Genomic DNA, 22265 nt, shown 5'->3' with positions numbered 1-22265 from the left:
GAGAAGTACCTCCCCCTAATAAGTGCATTAGCATAAATATTGTGTTCCCTTGAAATGACAGTATTATTCTGAAATAATACTAGCGTTCAGATTGGAGCTGGTTATTACCTAATGCATCACACTTTGACACCAAGATAAACGAGGCAATGATCACAAACACAGCTCGGACTCTTCTCTATCAGCTCAAGTTTCATTTGGTATCAAATTAAATCATTAACAAATTCCCAATGCTTTAAGTATATAGCTTTACAATAATACTCACAGCCCTCAAAGCTGACTAATCTTTAGAATGCTAAAAGGAACATAAAAGGAAAAAAGCCACATTAAAACATATGATCACTGATAAATTTGGCTGATGCTCTTAAGGTCTAGTCAAAAAATGTTAGTTTCCAACTAAGTTGTGCTGGTTGTTATTTTAGAATGCATAAAATTCAGATTAACTAGAAACTCAGGTATTAATGCAGGTATATCTTCCTGTGCTGGCCAAATACAAATGTAAACTCTTTCTCCCTGTAAATGATAATTTAATCCCCTCGCAAATTATTTATGAAAAACAGTGTCCTACAGACACATCTTTACCTGCTGGCGAGTATTTCTCGTGGTAGACTTGATAAGCTCTCTCATGCGCATCAGCCAGGGCCTGCGCCCGGGCCCGGCGATCGCCGCAAGGCAGGCTCTCGAGCACCTCCGGCAGGTCGCTGAACGTGAGCCACGCGCCGACCAGGGCCCCAAAGGAGCGGAAGCTCAACTCCGCGTATTCCACAAACAGGTCAGCAAAGGCGCCGGCCTCCCCGCGCGCAGCCCGCGCAGCCACGGCCCCAGGCACCCGCTGCTGATGCAGAACCACCACCGCCCGCAGGTTCGCCGCAGCCAGCGTCTCGAGCAGCTCCCGGTACCGCTGCACCTGAGCTTCGTCCGGCTTCCTGGCGTCCCCCTCCGGGAGGATGCACGACCACGGCAGGAAGACTTTGTAGTGCGTCACCCCGGCCTCACGAAGGCGGGAGAGGCGCAGGGGCAGCTCAGAAGCCACCGGATCTTGCTGGCACAGGTATTCATGGGCTTCGCTCCCAGCAGGGTCCTGAGCCTCTTTGGGTAGCGCTTGGTTCTGCAAACTATTTACTAGCTCACTGGGTAGCGGTCCAGCAACGGCAATAAAATTCTGAGCTAATCCTCTCTCTATCCCAAAGCTAGGAGAGGCTAATAAGAAAAGAGAAAAGTGCAACAGGAGCATATACAGAAAGTCCATCCAAAACCAGAGAGAAGCAATCAGATTTTGTCGTTATCTCTTAGAAGTTTAAAAGCCTTCCTAAAAACAGCATATCCGTCACCCAGAAGATTAAATATTTCATAAAATGCTATGCATTTAGATCATTAATTTTTCAACATTAAAGCAAGGGCAGGGAAAACAGCAAGCCCACATACCACTGACAACAAAGCCACCCCCAGACATCTGTGGACATTTAATGATCTTTTATTTATGTTCATAAGAAAAAACAATGAAAACCTATAGCATAAAAAGTTTACTAAATACGTAGAAGAATAATGCAAAATTCTTCTCATTTAAAACAAAAGCATCTACATAGCTTGATGCTGAAAAGAGCTATTGAATGACTCTCCTCTGCATCTGGACGATTGTAGTAAAACCCAGAATGGGTAATGAAACTAATACGTTAATGTGTTGTTCGTTTAAAAACATTCCAAGTACGTTCAGCGTATATGATTAATCATATATTACTAACCGCATATTGGTCCATTCAACAGTAAAGCGCTCATATAAATTTAAGATGTTAGTTATATAGCAACTATTGCAAGAATTCAGAGAGAATGCATTTTCCAACACATAACTAGTCAGTTCCACAATCTTGTTCTCAGGCCTTAGTCTTCCAGCAGATAGTTAGGGTTGACAACCAGGTATGGGTCTTCATCAAAAGTCTCCTCCTCTCTGGAGCCTCTCAGCCCTGACTGGGACAGTTCTATCAGAATGTGGTCCTGCAACACACAAAAGACTATATTTAGACAAGACCAGAAAAAGACCATTAATACTTTTTGAAAGTCATCTCATTTTTATACTAATAGCACTTCCTATTGATAAATAGGAGGATTTCTGGGAACATCTCAGTCTAGCTGTTCTGTGTCTTTAAGAATATGTTGCACATTTTATATTTTTGTATTTTTTCCTCTAGACAGCTCTAGTACCCTCATGCTTTGAATCCAAAATCTGAAGTCAGTAAGTTCTGTGCATGTAAACAGTTTGATTCTGGGAAATAATCATTTTTACCTCAGGTAAGTGTTTTATACAAGGCATAATAAATAAAGCTTAAAGCTAACCAATGAATTTGTGTTTGTGTACATTTCTATGTCCTAATGTACAACTAATACTACAGAAGTACAGAAAAATACCACTTACACTTCTGGATAGAGACAACATAGCACTCTAAACTTCTATCCATACACATTTGCCTCTAACTTATTTCAATGTTTTCTCTGTACCTATTTTTAACAGAGATTTAAACAAAGAAAGCATTTATATTGCACTCGACAGTGATATGGAAGTACAAAACATATTTCTCAAATTAGGAATATACAGTGTTAAAAATGAACCGTAAGTTAAAACCCTTTCACTATCTCTGTACATACATAATGTGTAAGTCGATGAATGACTCTCTCTATGATCTTCTTTTTGTTTATGAGCTCTTCTTCAGACTCTATTTCAGATTCAATTTCCTTTAGATACCAATTAATAAGTTCACTTTTCTTTAATGATGAATCGTCCTCTTCTGCAAATAAGATAAAAAAGGGAATCTAATGACAATGCCAATCCACAAAATTTGCATAAACACAGCAACATAATATACCAATCAAACTGTTAGAGAAAAGGACGTCTATTTTAACATTTACTCTGCTGGAAAGAGAAACACGCAATAGCCTGTTAGATTTTCTTCTTTTTCTCAGATCAGCATGTTTTGTATGGAAGGCTATTGTATCATAGCTTTATTGGAGATTAAATACTTAGATTCAGAATTAAGGCTTTCTATTTCATGTGTTTATGTGGCCAAGAAGCTAAACAAGCAGCTTAGCAAATACCTCAGTTTCAAGAAGAAGTAGTTGTAAGGACTTGTACAATTTTCCTCTAAGTAAAGACAAAAGAAAATCACTATCACACAAAACCGAAGAAATCATCCTTGTACAAATACTCAGTATTTGGAACAGATACTGGAGTTTCCATAGTCGTCCAAAAACTTTGTTATATACTAGTATAAAACTACTGTTATATACTGTCAGAGAGCGGCCACGTTTCACCACAGAGTAGCCTTGTTGCAACTGGAATATTTTGTCTCCCCCAGAGAGGATGCAGCCTGGCTCAGTCTATACCTTGAGCTGCAGTTGCCTGCATATATTAAAGCTCTTGTCACAATGTTTTCATAGCTGTTGACCATTCTAGCTACATTAAACCAGCATATGCTGCAAACCCTTTTCCCTGCTCTGTAGACGTACTCCTTGGCTTGCTGGTCTATGACAAATGACTAAGATGCCAGAGCTAGAAAGTCCACAAAGCTGTATTCATACCAGCAGATGTTGTACATTCACATATATACAAGGTCACATAGGACCTAACAAGCCCGATGTCTCAGCTGGAGCAAAAGTTGCAAGTATAGTAGCATGAAATGCAGTAACACTTGCTTCCTGAACTGCTGCTCTCTGTACTGAATCTCAGCACAGTGGGATTAGTTCGCTCAGAGCAGCAAGTGTATGAACCCCTGCAGAGGTTACGGTTGCTCTGTTAGCAAGTCTCAAGTATTTCAGGGTACAAAAAAGCAAAGACTCGACTTACACAGTGATGCTTACCAAGTTCCACTGAAAATTGCCCAGGAAGAAGTGGCAACCCCTGTTCAAAGATCCACAATTATAGCCTTGTATCCTAACTTTTTAGGACAAGACATTTAACTCAAGCCGTTTTTCTCTAAAGTGATCGGAGGAGTAAGTTTTTTCACAGCTAAAGAAACTCTCTCATGAGTTTTAGGTGAATCTGATTTGGAAAACAATCAACCCACATGTGGTAACATCACTCACAGTGTGTCATCTTGTTAATAAAAAAAATTCTTACCCTCCTCTGCTTTCCTGAGGTGCAGCACAAGGAGATTAGAAATGCGTCGATACTCAGAGAAGCCCAGTCTAAGAGAAGCTTTGGGTGCAGCATCCTTGCTCACGTCCTCAGGATGGCTAGCGATCCCATTCACAAGACCATTGACCCCAGCTGGAGCTTCTGCCTCACCTGTTTGAACACATGCACAAAGTTTAACTTTGCAATGTCTCTTAACTGTCTAAAACTCTCTGAGAGTCACAGAAACATCTTGTGGTGACCAACAAAGTGAGTGGAGCCCACAAGAAGGCTGGAAAGTAAAGAGACTTAAGAACAGGAATAAAGATCCTAGACCCTTACTCCAGCCATTATTGGTTAGAGAGAGGAAAAATAAAGAGAAAGCCTATATAATAAAGAGAAGTATACACTCAAACAGTGTAACCCATAAAGGGCTGGAAGTCCTTTTCCCCTTTCAAAAGTTCTCTGCAAGTGATTTACCATTGACTCCATGTTGGTCCTCTTGATCCTCCATTTGCTGTTCATCATCTTGGTCTAAATTGATGTCAGGAGTCTCAACTCTAATGATAGATTTATTCAAAAGCCTGAAAGCTTCCTTCACATGTTTTGGATGAACCTGGGAAAGATTTGAAAAAAAAAATGTATTAAATATGCATGGTGGCTGTTCTGGTATTAAAGATTTGTTTCCCTGATAAGTTCCACAAACTCACACCAGAGTCTGACAAACTGGCTCCATCTCACCCAATAAACCATAATCTGTAAAGTCTTTGCAAGCCAAATTATATCCTGCTACAGGTGTGACTGAGTTCACATAAGATTATGGAGGAAACTGGTAAGAGACTCGGAAAGGAATGGGTCCAAATAGAAACAGTATGAAAAAATGCTTACAATTAATGAGAGCTGCCTCTGAATTTGAAAAGAGAAGAAAACTGATAAGGTCTTCTCTAGCTGAGCCGTAAGCCAAAAGCTCTCTGTTTCTTTATAAGCTAAACTTAACTAAAATGAACCCATTGAGTGTCCTCCTCACATAACCAGTGAGCAGTTTACTACCACTGCAGTGTCATTTGCAACCCCCTAACCAACGTTTAAAAAAAACCTGCTGTGTCTCAAAGCAGGGAGTATGTAGATAGTGGTTAAACTACATTTTATAGCCATAACACAACATATATCTCAACATTGGTTGATGTGAGGAGGAGCTCAGATCACAAGTATGTACTTGACTGTATCCCTTTGCATTCTCTCAGGGAGGTTCAGTTGCCTTGACGGACTTTGGCTTTTTAGATTATAGATAAAAAAACAGCTGTGTGACAATACAAACTATGAGATTAGGAGAGACATTGTCAGCATCCCTGGCTGATATTAATACAGATGACTGTCCCTCCTGTCTGGTATAATTTGACTGGATAAAAGTGCTGACACACCTATCATGCAAAAACATGCATGTTTGCAGTTTAAACCAGCTGACCTCAGTTTTTATAAGACATACTTTAAAAGCAGTATTTCTGGCATACAAATTCAGACCAAATATGATTGGTTTCACAAGTGAAAACATCCAAGCTCTCCCATAGGATTTAAATATACACAATACCACAGATAAATAGCAAAGCCAGAATTCCCACAACATTAATAGAGACTTGATACCTCATCACAACAGTGCATACGGGCCATAGCTTCAGACAGCCGAATCATGCTTTCCAACTGTCTCACTGTGATTCTCCAGGATGACTTTGTCACTCCAGAGCCATCACGCTGACGTAGTCGTTTATACTGCTCCACTATAAAGTCCTCCGATTCCTTAGATATCTATTTGACACAAGGCGGTATAACAGCTTACCATATTAAAAAACATTAAAGTTCAGGCTTCTCCCGTCAGATCAGTGGTTCCCAAACTTTTCCATACTAGCTACCCTTTTTAGTCTACTGTCCCACATACTACACACAATAACAACTGTTTTACAATATTAGTTATATAGTGATAATGATTACAATAACAATGGCATTATACTAAATATAACAACATTAACACATCAATTTTTGTACAAAAGACTTTTAATCATCTGAACTTTCTGTTCTACCCACTAGCTTCCAGGCACAACTCACTACCAGTCTCTAGTAGATTGTTCTGTGTGTATCCACCCTCCATCAATTTCAAACACAAGCACACAGGCTCGATGTACACCGACTGCAGCTTTGTGTACACGCTTTGACCCAAGTCCTATCTGCACACACAGAGATCCAACCGGCAAAAACCACTCACCACCACATGGAAATGAAATAAGAGTTTGCAAAACTCCTGCAAAGCAGTAAACTCGACCTTCCAGAATGAAAATCAGATGAGGCCATATACTGACTAGCCCTGTCAGCCTCTGTCCTCTCCCCAGAGCCAGACAGGCATGGAGTTATTCTAGGGATTCCTTCGGCCTTCTCTGGGATACAGACTGCAGATATCCCAGATCCTTACTGGGATACAGTAAGGGAGGATGTCCTCTCTCCTAGCATTTGAGAGGCACTACATTAGAAGAACTTCTGAAAGATCTCACACAGCCCATGCAAGCTGCAATTTGGACAGAACACAAAAAATTGTACTTAGAGCAGTTTCCAACATTCTGTATTTTACCATAAGACGGTAAAGAAATACTGAGGAACAAGTATTATCCTTTTAAAACAAAGGCAAACCAATTGTTTAAGCGATAAGTCAATGAAATACAAAAATCTGTGGCAACTACATTAAACACCCCATAACCCGGAGATAAGGGAGAGCTACAAAACTACCTATCAGTGGCTTTAGACAGAGGCTAAAAAACTGCCACTGAAGCAATTAAGATCCCTAATTATAAAATACTCTCAGCTGGGCTGGCTGGGTCTCTAGAGTTCAAAAGAATACATGGCTCCAGAATATACTATGTTTCTAGATAATAACAGAGATTACAGCTGCATTCTAGGGAGAAAACTAAGCTAAGTGTCTTTGCATTTGCGTAACGAAAGCAAGCTGCAGAATAACTGTTCCCTTGGATCTTTCCATACAGTATACTGTATTAAAAGATGACAATAGATTTACCTTTGGTTTAAACTGTCTTGCAAACAGCAGATACCTTCTGATATCATCTAATGAATAGACCCGATCAACAGATTCTTCTATTCTGGAATGCAGATCCACTATGCGTCTGGCAATGGCGTAATCTGTAACCTGGGATATTATTGCTCTGTTATATCACTTTCACAGCACCAGCCACATATTAAAACAACAGTTACAGTCTTCCTTCCCATCCTGCTCCCTTACTTGCACTCTTCATGGCAGAGCTAGATTTCCCTGAAGCAAGATTCTCTGCCAGAACACCCAGGAGAATGTCCTAGAGGGTTTTTAATAAGAGAGAAAATATCAGAGAAAAGATGAAAGGCAGGTTCAACTCTCCTGGGTTACAAGATAGCCAAGGCTGCAGCAGAAAGCAACACTTTACAGCATGGAAACTGTTTTCTTTCTTTTCAGCCTACTTTGTCTCTTTTAATAGTCCGTAAATAATCACTCTCAGCAAAAGAGCAGAGAAAACTACTGAATCAATATTCCTCTGTCTCAAGCACTTCCAAGGCCAACACCACATATACAGGTGGTAGCAATCTTAACCATAGTGACTCGCCATTTTAAAAAATGACTAATGGTGTTAAGTTTGCAGGTTAAATCACTACAAGATGAAAGGGCAACATCCTTGTATTCAGCAGGGTGTGTTTAAAAGCATACTGCCAGCTCATAGCTTTCTAGACAGAGCAGAAAAGTGCAAGCAGGAGGGAGCTCTCAGGAGATCAATTTCACCTAAAATTGCCCAGTGTAGGCCCACAGAGATGGTCACTGCGCAGGAGCAGGTGACCTATGAGGACAAGCTGAGAGAGCTCGGTTTGTTCAGCCATAAAAGGAAACAATCATCTCATTGGAGGGTTTAGAGGTGATGGACCCAGATTGTTCTTGGAAATACAGACTGACAAGGCAAGAGGCAACAGACATAAACTGGACCATAAGAAATTCTGATCATCTTAAAAAAAAAAATTTTTTTTTAACCCAAACATATGAGAATTGTCAAACGTTAGAGCAGGGGCCCAGAGAGGTGGTAGAATCTCCATCCTTGGAGATAATCAAAACTCACCAGGTCAAGCCTTGCCAACCTGTTCTTAGTGTTTTACTTCAAACTTAGGGTTGGACTAGAGACCTCCAAAAATGTTTTCTGACGTAAATTAATGTATGACTCCTTAAAATTACCTCATTACATTCATCCACGAGAATGAAGAAGAGATCAAACCGAGACATGATGGGAGCTGACAGGTTTATATTCTGTTTCAGTGACTTGGATCTGTCATAGCGCCCGCCAACTGGGTTTGCTGCAGCCAGAATGGAGGTTCTGGCATTCAGTGTAGCCTGACAACAGAGTGAGGAAAAGAAAAAGTGACCACTTGCTAAAGGAACCAACTCACGGCAATTTCCATGGGTCAGCATAGCTTCAGTAGACTATCCTGTAACATCTTCACAACGCTACCCATCTTTTACATAGAGACACAATGGTATTACAACAACAGCTCCTTAGAAGAACCAAAACTATTCTCACCAGTACTTTCTAACCAGTTCTCTGCCCTGATCCACAGCTTGTGCGAATCAGTATTTTAACTTTGTTACATGTCTGTCTACACTACTGAAGCTAGCAGTTAAAACTTTTTCACAATACACTCAGTGTTTTTACAGCGCATGTATACAATTTACTTCTACAAACAAATGCAAGTCTATATCCTTTTCTGGGGACACTTCAGGGTTAGGATTTTCCCACCTTGGTTCCCACTTTCTATTTCCTACCCACTACTATCTCTTTCTTTCAGCAAAATTTTTAATTCTCTCTAGGTACGTAGCACAAAAACCGAGCAGGTAAGTGGTATCTCTGCTGTTACAGTGAGGCAGCTACAGAGCTGAAATGGAAATATGATAGAGTATCACAGTGGATGAATACATGTAACAAAAACTTAGGCAATGAAGTAGACTGGACGATCAAAGGAATAGCGCAAGCTACCTTTACTCCTGCTTTAGTAATAGATATAGTCTGCTGCTCCATTGCTTCATGAATGGCTACTTGATCTCGCATGTCCATTTTGTCAAATTCATCAATGCAACAAACCCCCTACGTTAGAAGAATTAAAAACAACATGTTACCCAAATTCAATCACTTTTGGAGAAAAAGCTTCTTAAAGACAATTTGGGGCTTTTTGTCATTAATCAAAATTGTTCCATGGACGCAGAAACTCTCTAGTCACTGGACTTACATTATCTGCCAACATCAGTGCTCCAGCTTCAATAACAAATTCATGAGACTCCTCATCTTTTACAACAGCCGCTGTTAGACCAGCGGCGCTGGAGGCTTTTCCACTGGTGTACACAGCACGAGGACTGAACTCTTCCACGTGCCTATGGAGAGAAGTAACAGAGAGGAATTGAGTTGTGTGAACTCAAAAAACAAAACAAAAACAAACAAAAAAAACCCGCAGAAATGAGACAGCTTTAACACAGTACTGCTTTCAAAATCTAAAGCCAAGATTCATTCCTGTCTTCAGAAAAGAAGGACTTACAATCAATATTTAGGTAGGCCCTCTCATCAATATTCATGTTTGAGCGTACTCTTGGGAGGTAAGAACTATTTAATTGCAGGCTGTCACAGGTCTTTCATTTACTCTTTCATTTACCCTTGGCTACAGTGCCTGAAAAAAATAATCCAGACCTCTTCCTACAAGGTTTCTGCTGACTTCTCAGGCTGACACAGCTACTCACGGGTCAGGTGAATGTCAGCACAAAGCAACAAATAGCTTCATAGTAGAAAGCAGTTAAATTGCCCTCAGGCAGCCTAATACAGCCTGTGGTGCCTGCGCACTTCTGAGACACAGTGTATGCTGCAAGTATCTGAGCTTCAAGGAGCAAGATGCAGAGGTAAGCAAACACCGCATTAGAAATCCTGTGCTTCCTATGCCAACAGACATATCAAGTCAGTTCTCCAGATCAGTAGTCCCCAAACTAGTCTGCCACAGAAAGTGGTGTACAAGGAACGTAATAAAATGTTTAGTAGTATTTCAAATAAAAAACCATGAGACTGAGTAGTCAATAATTACTGTTCAAGGTTAATAGCTGTCTATTTGTCCAAAGTGTTTGGGACCATTTAGTTTAGGCTAAGCTAAAAATGAATGAAACAGAAAAATCATTAAGATGTGCAACAAACTCTGTAGCTTTACTATTTGATGTCTTTCAAAAAAGATTTGAAAATCCTTATTTTCATAGTTGCCTCAACAACAATAACAATCTTAATTCATTCCCTGCTGTTGCTGCCACATGGGCTTAGTTAAATATTCTTCAGCCCTATACAAGTAATTCAACTTTCCAGTATCCAAGCAGTTCCTGGAAAGTATTCTTATGTATTTTGCTTCCCTAGTTAAGGTTAAAAACCAACCAAACACACACACACAAACCACAATAAGCACTTATAGCTCCAGTCACACAGAATCATATAAAAATACTGAGTTCTAAAGAGACGCTTACTTTAAAAATTGACTTTTGGCTGTACTTGGATCACCAACAACACACACGTTGATGTCCCCACGCAATGAAGTGCCTTCTGAAGTGGTCTTAGGAACTCCTCCAAAAAGCATCAGCAGAACCCCACGTTTCACTTCATCATTACCTGTCCCAGAAAAAGATACTCAAAAAAAAATCCAAAATGCAGCTCCCTGTTTTTCCTATTTAAAAAAAAAAAAAGAAATTAGCCCAGCAGAATTTTATGGCATTTGGGAGCATCTGCTCAGAACCCACCAGTTTCCTGAACATCCACTAAACTACATTTACATGCATGATACAAATTCAAAGATGAACAATTCATATGACAGCCAAATTCCTTAATGCTGCAGTAGCTCAGAATATGGACAAAGTTCAGCTGGTAGCTTTTCAGACATAACCAAAGTACGCACGCAAACTATTTCAGAGCCACAAGCAAGAACTTCAAACAAATACTTACATGTGCATGCATGACAGTATGAAAATATTTAGAACCCTTCAATCTTCTGAAGGATGCTCATCTAAAATAAAGCTAATATCTGATTATCAGTTGTTGGGTTTAGTTGTAGATGTTACAACAGCAAAACGAACCATTTTGACTTAGGTCTTCATGATTTAAACACAGGACATACTCATGAAATAGGCTCCCCTTTTCTAGGGAAGCCAATCATGGAGCAAATAAATTGAGACAGTTGGTACAGGGCTATAAAATGGCACTACAGAGACACCAGAAAGAACTGATGTTTTCACATATCAAGTGAGATGTCTCCACTCTGATGCAACAACTGGACTCTTACCATGAATAGTGGGGAAGAGGCTGGTACAGAGATTGTGATAGAGGTTTTTATCTTGACTCATTTCAAACACCTTTTCCCACTCTTTCACAGACATCTGGTTCTTAATGCTTTCCGCAGTCTGTTCTTCATCTCGGAGTTCTTTTCCACCAAACTAAACAAGGGATATTGAAAATATAAAAGTCATATCAATGAAAAACACAGTCATTACTGAATGTGAACACTACAGACAAACAAACAAAACAAACAAACAAACAAAAAAAACGCACACCACCAACAAACATCCCACAGAAAGAGACAATTCTCAGAAGGGGAGGAGAAAATATCAAAGGAGTAACTTCAGTTACTGAGAAAACTGAGCAAGATGCTTGTCCATACTAAAAGTGGAGCAAAACAGGATGGCTTCCTTTGGGTAAAGTTTTTCTGTTGCAAGTATTCCTCATTAACCGGAATTTATAAGGCCCTTTTTACTCTAGAATGAAGCCAAAGACTCTTGCATCAAGAAAATAACAAATACTGTTTTTGTCTTATATGATCAAGCTGCTAGCAGAATTATGAAATAAAATATAACAACATAACAATAAATAAATATAATAATATAACAATAATATCATCACGGCTAAAACCCAGCCATAACCAGTATTACTTATTATGCTTATTACCCATGATTTAATACGATAAAATGGAGGGAAGAAGGATAGCTTTCCCCCTGCCTCATGACAAAATGAAGCATTAGGATTTCCTGAAGGAGGAATATACGCTGGAGAAATGGGTGAAGGCTGAATGGAAATAAATGGATCGTTTATCCCTTTAGATTAAGTTGCTAAAACTGTCTTTACAGTTCAGAGCAGTTTTCACAGGCATGCTATTTGCCAAGTACTTGCTACATGAATCCAATCAGAATATAAGGAGAGTCAAATGCAGAGTAAGGTGGTACACACACAAAATTAAAATTTTAGCTCCCCTCAATCTGAAGTAAAATTATATAGAAGAGAAACCATCAACACTTTAAAATCTGTTTTCTTTCCACGCTTACCCGTGGATTTGTTGGTGCAACGTAACAAGCTAGGAAGACTAGTTTATATGACAGCTCTCTGACTCCCAGGGCACGAAGTCCTCGGATTCCTTCGGTTTCATAGCCCTCTGTCCCACTGACCCGGGAGCCAGTTTCTGCGCGCACCCCTGCCATTAGAACAAGAGTCAGAATGACAGTTCCCAGAACAAGCAGGAGGGGACATCTCATTGAAGGTACATTAAGAGGTAGAAGTAGCTACAAACCTGGTGTTGAGAGTTGAGCCACGTCAGGCACGACAATCAGTGATCCTGTGAAGTCACATTTGTCACCAGCCTGAGCAGACTCTACTGCTTCTGCACGCAAGATCACTTCTACGCTGCGAGGAATGCTACCACGCGGCAGCTCAGCCTGCGTTTCCTGAATGCGAACCTGACGATTACAGAATATTAAAGCACTCAGCAGATGTTTCTAATTTTGAAACTGCTTTAAAAATTGAAGTTGCTAACAAATACAGTACGTGGCATTTGCTTGCTGCCATCCATGTCAGTCTTATGAAATTCCTCTTAAAATGCCACAAGGAAACAAGACACCCCATTACTAATAAATATGTAGAAAGTCTTGGAGAAGCTGAAGGGAATACTCAGGAGAGCTCAATTCTAAAGACTAGGAAAAACACTCTGGACACTTAAACACTCTGATCAGTATGACAAATACAAAATGTTATTGTAACATGTGGTACATGTAGAATTTGGCAAAGTAAAACAATTTAGAAGAGTTAAAAACTGAAGATGAGATGCCTCTTTTCATACTTGTATAAAATAATTACATGTACCTGCCAGAGGAGACTGACAATGACTTAATTATGTGAGCTTTCTCTGGCTTACTGGAGAATAAGTGTCATCTGACAAAACTGCTTTGATTCTATTCATAACTTCCAACATTTAAAAATAAGTCTTCCATAGACAGAAAGGAACTGTTAGTAGAAATTCCCATGCCTTTTCTTGTGGTTGACAGAAGCAAAATTAACCATCCTCAATGTGTAGCAGTGCAAACAATATCTTTCAACTAGCATAGAAAAGTCACTATTAGAGTCTCTCCCCACACCTCCACCACTGTACCTTTTGGAAGTCAACAAATCTTGATTTGTTTGTATCCAGCAGGAATCTCCTTCTATTGGCACAGACTGGGTTTCTGCAGATACTAGGTTGTGTGTATTTAAATTGCTGTTCCACATCTTTAATCACTGTCTGACAATCTAGACATAGGAAGGTTCCACTTACAAGCTCGGGATGAACTGGGTGGGTACGTACTACCTGTCCACTGATACGCATCAGTGAGCCAATTTTTGCTGACGTCAATTCTCGAATTCTGTTTAAAACATTAAATTGATAGGGATTAAATTCTTAGTTGAGTTGGCATTTTTAGGCCCAGTGCAGCACCAAAGACATTTGGTAGTTTCATTCAGTCTGTGGGTAAAGAACAGTTGCAATGTTTTCTCATTTTAAGATTTTACACAAACTTTTACATTGGTTTGAGCTTGAATCTAAAAGTTACTTCAGTTGTGCTTCAAAAAGTAACTTAACCTAAATCATTTTTAAAATAGACAATCATTTTTAAAATAGGCAAGTTATATTTGTTTGTGGAATATGATGAACATAATTATCTGAGGTCCCTTCCCTTCTAGCCCACAGTCTGTATGATTCACAAATGATAAAGTGTTTCAGAAAACATTCTGCACAAGCTTATCAGTACAATCGTGAAGAAATTCCCGAACAGTATAACTCTTGCTACATAGTCAAAACATTTTCAGTATGTTTGAACACTTTTTTCTCCAAACAAAGACACACACGTTTTGAATTTAATAATCATCTTACTTGTGTCTTGTAGGTAAATCTTGGAATGCAACATAAAAGTCCTTGTTTGAAGGAACATTTCCATGGTCTCTGGCAAAAGTCTTTACTGCTCGGCAGAGATAAGGATATACTCTGAAACAGAGAAAGTAAGTTCAAATTTTACAGAAACTATTAAAATGTCTTTTTCACTTTAGCCTAAGTCAAAGGCTTATATCATCCAGGTTCTGTCTTGTACTGCCACACTATGTAAGAACACAAAAAAGCTAATCTAAATATGTTAAATGTGAGACTACTGTATAATATTACCATTTGCTTTATTGTCTGAGGAGGCTCACTTTTACCCATATTTAAGAAGTGGAACCTGAAAAATCAGCCATTGGCACAACAAAATATTTTCAGAGTAAGAAGTGCTAAGGTTTACACTGCATTTCCATACTAATTATCTACTTACCAGAATAAATGCAACTGCCTAGTTAACTTAGGCTTCTCAAAGAGGCACAAGTAATAATTACAAGTTCAGTAAGAAATAAGTTTTGATCCAGTAAAAAGAATGCTTTAAATGGTAAGAGTTTTCACTACACTGAAAGCAGATGAATATTTGCTAAGACTTTCTGGGTCTGACATTGCATTGCTCAGCTCTCAGGTAATCTCTATGCTTTACCTGTAAAACTCCTCCTGAACAGTAGTAGAGAGCTGTTGGTTGAACTGCTCCAAATCCACAAAGCTTACGATCAACGTGTTCCGCTCTGGCCGAATCAGCTCTTCGGCATCACGCAAGTATTTGACCTCCCCATCGCTGTTCTGGAATCTGAAAGCAAATACGAGGCAGGAGGATGTTCACAGTTCTACATCAGGCAGCAAAGGAATACTTCTGAATGCAACAAAGATGGAAAAGACATGCTAAAGAGCATGCAGGAGCAAGACCACATTCCCTCGCAAAGGGTCCAACAGTATTTTTCCTTTTGTCCCCTTTCTACATATAAACACCCCAGAGAGAAGGGCCAGAGCTGCATTTCATACAGCTGGTTTAACCACAGGATCGTACTTAAGCTTTAAAAATGACTCCAGATAAGCAAACGGGCTTTGTTTCCTCAGGGCCGATCGTGTTACCGGGTCCCTTGCTTCTGCCAAAGGAAGGCAAAGCGCAGAAACTCAAGCGTATTAACTTGTCGGAGCCAAGGCGCCGGAGGGGGTTTTAAGACAGCTGCCGCAAAACTTTGCGAAAAGCGACCGAACAAGCAGGTCTGAGGCAGAGGTACCATAAAAGCGACTGCGGCGAGATTTTGCAAATGGAGGGAGAGCCGCACGCCTCCTTCCTGCGCCCCCTGCGAGGCGGAGAGCCCGCGGCGGCGCGGGCGGGGCCCGGGGGAAGGGGGGCCCGGGCGATACGGGAGCCCCGCCGCCTCACGGCACGGGCGGCGGCGACAGGCCCCGCCGCGGCACGACCCTCGCCAAATGGCGGCCGCCTCCCCCCGCCTCCGTGAGGCGCCTCCGCCCCGTCCCCACTCACTCCTCCAGGAAGTCCTGGAACAGCTTCTGGCACTTCTCGGCCACCTCATCGCGGAGCTGCTGCTGCTGCTGCGCCGCGCCCGCGTCGCCCGCCGCCACCGCCAGGTCCATCGCCGCCATCGCCGCCGCCGGAGCACCGACCCCGGCCCCACGCGCACCCCGCGGCCGTTCGCGCCACAGCCGGCCCACGTGCCCGCCGCACTGGCCAATCGGCGGCCGCCGGCCCGCAGAGCCCCGGCCCGCCGGCCCGCAGAGCCCCGCCCGCACGAGCGCTTTCGCGCCAAATGCCACGGCGTCAGGGCTGGGGGCGGGGTTGTGTGCTGCTGCTGCGCTCGCGCGCGCCGCCTCGGGGCTGTCGGGCGGCCGTTGGGCGGCCGTTGGGTCGCCGCGCGCCGCCTCGGGGCTGTCGGGCGGCCGTTGGGCGGCCGTTGGGTCGCCGCGCGCCGCCTCGGGGCCGTTGGGCGGCCGTTGGGTCGCCGCGCGCCGCCTCGGGGCCGTTGGGCGGCCGTCGGCCCGCCGCGTGCTTGCGCGCACCCTCAGGGCGGACTTGGGGCTCTTCCCGCGAGGGCGTTGGCAAGGTGAATTCCCCCCCCCACAGGGGAAAAGCTGTAAAGCGGGTGGATTCGGGCCACGGTAGGGCTCGCGTAACCCTCCGGGTGTACCTCCGGGTGCCCTCTGTGGGCAGCCTGGGGCTTGGGGAACAGGTGACATGGGCGCCAACCAACCCCAGCAGCTCTCCCCTAAAGTTTGGTTACCCCTGCACTTGGCTTCCTGTGACTGGTGTCGTACTTAATGTAAATGCAGTTGAAGACTTAAAACTGTGATAGAAGAATGCATCCTTTAAGCAGGGAGGAGCCTGCGATGTGTGATTATAGCTACTTTTGTTTCTCTTTCTTAGTGGGCCGGTGTGCATTAGTCTAATCTTGAATAAATTAGCAGAGTCTTAGGCTGATCTAACTTACACTGCTTACTAGTTTGCTAGCAAAGGAGAAAAGCTAGAATAACTGGAGTTAAAATTCTGCTGGTACATCCAGAGCAGTGGTAAAGCAGCAGGGTGCTGAGGGGATCCCTGCAGCGCATGAGTGTGACATCTCGGGCAGCTGTGGGCCCTTCTCGCTGACAAAAATAGGTTGCAGTGCTTCATCAACGCCTTCCAGTTTTGAAAGGCTTGCCTCATGTGAAGAGAGCCTGCTTTAAAGCAGGTGGGAATCGGGCCTTAGCTTGGAATTACTTAGCTCTTTTTGTAATGCAGTGCTTAATTGTAGGATGATACAGTATTTGCCAAGAGATGCTATTGCTGAATGACTGTGAGTGGCAGATGCAGCTTGCCAGCAGCAACTATTTTTAGTATCAATAAAGAGTTGCTTAGAATTGCTCTGCTACCTGGAGAGATACTGATTTCTCTGCCTGTGCTTAAATTCTACTGTAATTCAAGTAGCTGAAGACTTTTTTTTTGGGGGGGGGAGGGGGGATTCTGGAATACTTTAAAATGTACCAGCAGCACAGACTTCCTGCAATAGTGTTATTGTATTCAAAGAAAATAAGAAAATACTATAACTAAATAATTCCTAAAAGATTGGGAGTGAATAAATTACATTGTGAGATAGTACTAGCAAAAGTGTACGTAAGAGCAAGTTGATTGTGAGGCTTGTTTATTTGTAATGGAAATCATAATTCACCCTAGAATGATCATTTCTGTTGTTCTTGTTTTTCTCTACCGAAAAAACCCTAAGCAGAAACATTCTTGAGTGACTTCTTCCCCCATCCCCCAAGCATACACTAATAATACCCAAATAGCAAATACTTAAAATGTTTGTGCAAGTCATACTCTAATTATAGCTGTCAAGAAAATACACTTTTTCTTCAGAGAGCAGAACTTCTACAAGCTTTACATGGTTATTGGTAACAGCTAACTCAGTGTGCTGTAGGGAGAGTGTTTCCGTTGTATCCGTAGAGAGGAAAGCTTGCCTTGGAAAGAATACAAGTTTATTCTTGTTGCCACACAAGAGCTAAAAGGCCGAAGTACTTGCCTTACTGCCTGCAATCTAACATTTTTTTTCCCATCATCCTCGCGAGAGGTTGATTTGTTGACAGCTGCCTCTAAATGACACATATTTGTAAACAATCAGCTGGGGCCAGCTGACCCCTCATGATGCCCTCCTGCTTGTTTAGGTAAGCTCTTGTTCTCTCTCTTACTAGCCTTTGAAGAGTTTATCACTGCTGTAAAATCTTGTTGTAATCCAAAGCCCTTAAGAAATCATTGTTGCATTGAGGGTGGAGAAAACAAACAAACAACAACAACAAAACAGAAAACAGTGCCCCTCCACATTCACATGACTTCCTGTGTATTGTTTTGCTTTCTTTATGTTAGCGGACTTAAAGTTGCAGTTTCTGCTTACCTATCTGAGGCATGACTGCAGGTTCAGAGTGGTTAATTTGAATACCTGCAGAATTAAAGTGAATGAGAAATGCAGTCAGATCTCCAAGGATTGCCCTAATGGACACTGCACAAGTGGCATACATAGGTGACTATATTTATCCCTCTGCAGGTGAGTCGCTTTAGCTGAAATTTAACTGTTCTTTGCTGTAGTTTACCAGCAATAGCTGACACTTTTGTACTCAAGCCTTCCATGAGGAAATTGTCTCTTTGTTACACAGGATCCAGTTGCCTACCACTGTCTTACCAACTTACAGTTCTAATGTTGAGATAGAGTAATGAGTGTGACTAAAACCAGTTGTTTCTACCTAGAAACACTTAAGTGTGTTTGTACTGTGTTCTCAATATTTAGATTAAAATATAGATAAACCTGAGCTGGCCTTGGCTGAAGCTATTCTATTTGAGGTTGGACTAGATGATCTCCAGAGGTCCCTTCCAACCTTACTGATTTTATGATTCCAGAGAAGTTACTTGTTTGGATTCTTCTTCATCCCACAGCCATAACATGCTCATGCATCATCAGGTCAGGCTCAACATGGTCTGAGTTTTAGAAAGAATAATTATATGTATTTTAAAAGTACTTCTACGCAAACATCTCTTGTGCTTCTAAAGCATCTAATAAAGATAAGCTCACCATTCAGATATGGTGGCAGAAAGCAACATGCCCTCCCTTGGCCAAGTTGTGAGAACCAAAGTGAGCAGAGGCTATGTATCTTGCCATCAGTTGACAGCAGGATAGCAGCAGTACTAGAACCAGCTGACATGCTCCCAGCCTCTCTATTCTTTTTTACTTCTTGGTCACTGTGTTAGTAAAAGCAGCACAGTAAGGAGTGGGGTGGGGGAATCACATAACTCACAACTGAGAAAAGAGCCTGAAAGGCTCTGCAAGTTTTATTTGGAAACTGAAAGACATGGAGCTTAGTATCTTCTCTAAGAAAGATCTTCCTACAAGAGAAGTCTTTCAGAATTTGTTTATATCTTCATTTTATTATTATCAGGAAAACCTTAAGAGATAAAGGATGAGAATTCAAAGTTAGTAGCAGTCAGTGTGTGACTGAAACACTTTTCCTTCTACATAAAGTAATAGCTAATTAAACTTAAGAAATTACTGTATGAATGAATCAAAAGAACGAATCATTTCAAGCTTCAGGAGACAAATCTGTAGGAGTATCAGGATCTTTTTGGAAGTAAACAGAACATGAAAACAACTATAACCTTGTAGTCAATCATTGCAATGAAAGCATGCAAGATTTTGTTAGTAAGATTAAAGACAAGTAAGTGAACTCTTTTAACTCCTCACAGATTCCAGCATCAGAAGAGACCATTGCTATCTAGTGGAATTAACATGTTTAGAGCTTCTCTTTTACAGGTGATTGTGGATTTGGGGAATGCTACTAAAAGAAGATAGAAATCAACAAGTGAGGCTGTAAATGAAAGGGAGGAAGCAAAAAAGTAGAAGCAGAAGTAGAGTAAAAGAGACTGACATTTGTTCATTGTTTTTGCTTGCTTTTAATCTCTAGGTCATTAACAGTTATTTTCTTTATCTATCTGTAGACACAGACCCTTAGAAATATAAATCAAATGCAGGCAACAAATTCTGTATGTTTGTTTGGAAAAAATATTTCTTCTTATTTTAAGTTATGCTTCAGTGATTGTTTACCTTGATAACTGGAATTTTTATTAGAGACTTAAACAAGTTCTGAACTTTTTCATCATGAGTGGAAACAAATGAAAGCTTACTTTCTAAGTACTGAAATAAAAAAATGATGGAAATTCTCACTTATGATGGAAGAAATGGCTTCTATCCTTTCCTGCTTTGCCTATGAATTCAGTAGATTAGGTTGATGTAACAGATTAATGATATGGAAATTGTTTGTTAGAAATGCAAGCATTGATCTTACCTATTAATGTGAAGTGAAATAAGTATCTTGGCATTAGAATCTACAGAATTCCTAATGATCATACTATGCAAAAAGAGTAAAACTGTGGAGTGACTTTCTTAGTCCCACTACAAGCCTGTTATCTTTCCTGAATCCACTCTTTCCTGTACACAAAAAATTCATTTCTAACAAATTTTACATGCGTGTTAAATGCCCCTTCCTTCAACATGTGAGTAAATGATACTCTTCTAGAGTGTGCTTTTCATAGGAAAATACACAGAGTAACTGTACTGCATTTGTCATTTACCCACTAAGGGTAAATGTTTGTTATGTTCATACTATGGAGGCTGAAAACCATGTCATGGTCTGTTTCTCCTCTATAGAAAGCTTTGAATCTTCTTTTCAAAGTCCTAGGGAGGCTAATGGAGGTTACCCACTCCCTTTTACACTCTTGCCTGCAATACCACGCTAATTAAAAGTGATATGTTGCTCTGATTCTCAGCATCAGGTGATTGTACAGAGAAAGAAAAAAGGTAAAAAATGTGCGTTTAAGGTTAACTGAGAAATTGCATCCACCTGGATGCAACCCTGACTAACATGCTCTAGGTGACTCTGCTTGAGCATGGGTGGGGGAGAGAAGGGGTGGACTAGATGATCTCCAGAGGTCCCTTCCAACCTTACCGATTATGTGATTCTGTGAAACTAAAGTAACTAGGAACACTGTCAGATTCTCCTAAGTAGCAGAGCAAATCTCCGTGGATAAAGATGAATAGGAGGTGGGATAGTACGAATAGGGAGACTGAAGTTGAACAGGATGTGGCCTGGCTTTCTCAGCTTTCTAATAGCAAGTTTAAAGGAAGTTGATTGAAATACATTGTTCTTACAAGACTTCTGGAACTCAGGTTTATGCTTGTTTGTTCCTGGCTACAGACTGGGCAAATCAAAGCAAAGGAAGCAAAGTCAGAGAGCTGTAACTGCAGAGAGCTTAGTCCAGCCATGAAGCCAGTAGCCACAGGGAAGCAAAAAATAGAACTCTGAAAAGCAGTTAAGAGTTTATTAATGTAATCCAGCATCTATCTTCTTAAAGTTTTGAAGGAACATTCAGTATTTTGTTTTATATTCCTGAATTTTGCAGTCCAGCTTGTTGTCTTATATTCCATAAAATAACATGCCTGATAATCTTCCCATGTCTGCTCTGCACCTGTTTTACAGATTAAAATGATGCTCAGCAGTGTCTTGCCAAGAAAGTTGGTACTATGTAGGACTATCTCCCAGCTGCTAGAGGTGGGATCCTAGGGAGTATACAGCCATGGGGAAATCAGGCCTCCACTTGGCTTCCAGAACAATGGTTCTCAATCCTCTTCCCTGCTGGGCAGATTTAGACAACTCATTGAACACAGATGGGTTTTCATAGGAAAATATGTCAGTTGAACTGCAGATGAAAATGAATTTGTGTGTTGTTTATAACAGATGGCTATTCCTTATTAATAATGCCCCTTTGAGTTCTTTGATATTTAAGAAATTGCAGATGACTAATTACCTATATCTGTATATCACACAATATTCAAAAAATAAAATACAGTTTTGACTGGTGGAGAAGCAGCAACAATATGGACTCCATATAAAATGCTAAAATCCTGCAAAAGCTAGTGGAAATAAAGGATTACCTTTTGACTTTTGCAGAACTATCAAAGCAGAATTGCTACTTACCAAAGCAAAATAAAGTTCTGAAATTACTATTTGCAAAGTTTGAAACGAAGGTCTAATAATGTGAGCTCACACTGAAGTATTCTATTAAAATGATATTCAGGGCAGATGCATTTTGCATTTTGATTTATGATCAAAATTATTTTCTGAGAGCTAAGAAAAAATCACATTGTAAAAATTATGCATACAGAGGAATCAGGGCCTCCATCCTAAATCTGGTTCTTGTACAGCTAGTGTGACTAAATCAAACTAAAAGCGGAGTTTGAATAACTAACTGAATCAGCATTAACACAGCTGTTGCAGAAGGAGTGCATCTCAAGATTTGCTGCCAAATCTAGAGCAACGAACATGGTTCTCTGATTTTTTTTTTGGCACAAAATGTAACTCAGTAATTTTGTTTATT

At 40.9% G+C, this 22265-nt stretch overlaps 1 protein-coding gene across 2 annotated transcripts; it reads right to left on the bottom strand.

The window, feature by feature from the left end:
- Positions 1-1126: 1126 nt before the first annotated feature.
- MCM6 (minichromosome maintenance complex component 6) lies at positions 1127-15949 on the bottom strand. Of its 2 annotated transcripts, XR_009958771.1 has the most exons (18): positions 15840-15949; positions 14991-15137; positions 14351-14461; positions 13595-13844; positions 12740-12905; positions 12498-12643; positions 11465-11615; positions 10656-10797; positions 9395-9536; positions 9145-9252; positions 8349-8504; positions 7158-7286; positions 5741-5902; positions 4580-4715; positions 4106-4273; positions 2638-2777; positions 1740-1989; positions 1127-1197 (listed from the first exon to the last, which is right to left on the bottom strand). XR_009958771.1 is itself a non-coding variant. In XM_062578682.1 (17 exons), exons 1-17 carry the CDS (start codon positions 15947-15949, stop codon positions 1876-1878), a joined length of 2478 nt encoding a protein of 825 aa, XP_062434666.1. In that variant the 3' UTR covers positions 1490-1875. The 2 variants fall into 2 exon arrangements, 1 of the variants encoding a protein (XP_062434666.1); XM_062578682.1 differs by lacking the exon at positions 1127-1197 and having other exon boundaries at positions 1490-1989.
- Between the last annotated feature and the right edge of the window lie 6316 nt (positions 15950-22265).

The sequence above is a fragment of the Rhea pennata genome, chromosome 6, assembly GCF_028389875.1.
Source record: "Rhea pennata isolate bPtePen1 chromosome 6, bPtePen1.pri, whole genome shotgun sequence".
NCBI lineage: Eukaryota > Metazoa > Chordata > Aves > Rheiformes > Rheidae > Rhea > Rhea pennata.
This window is presented reverse-complemented; position numbering and strand designations above follow the sequence as displayed.

Bases quoted from the DNA above. Each gene is read 5' to 3' on its own strand.
- MCM6 (XM_062578682.1), bottom strand. From the start codon at position 15,949: ATGGACCTGGCGGTGGCGGCGGGCGACGCGGGCGCGGCGCAGCAGCAG. The intron at 15,138-15,839 runs GTGAGTGGGGAC...ATTTGCTTTCAG, and splicing joins TTCCAGGACTTCCTGGAGGA to ATTCCAGAACAGCGATGGGG. The intron at 12,906-13,594 runs GTACAGTGGTGG...TGTAATCGTCAG, and splicing joins GATTTGTTGACTTCCAAAAG to GTTCGCATTCAGGAAACGCA.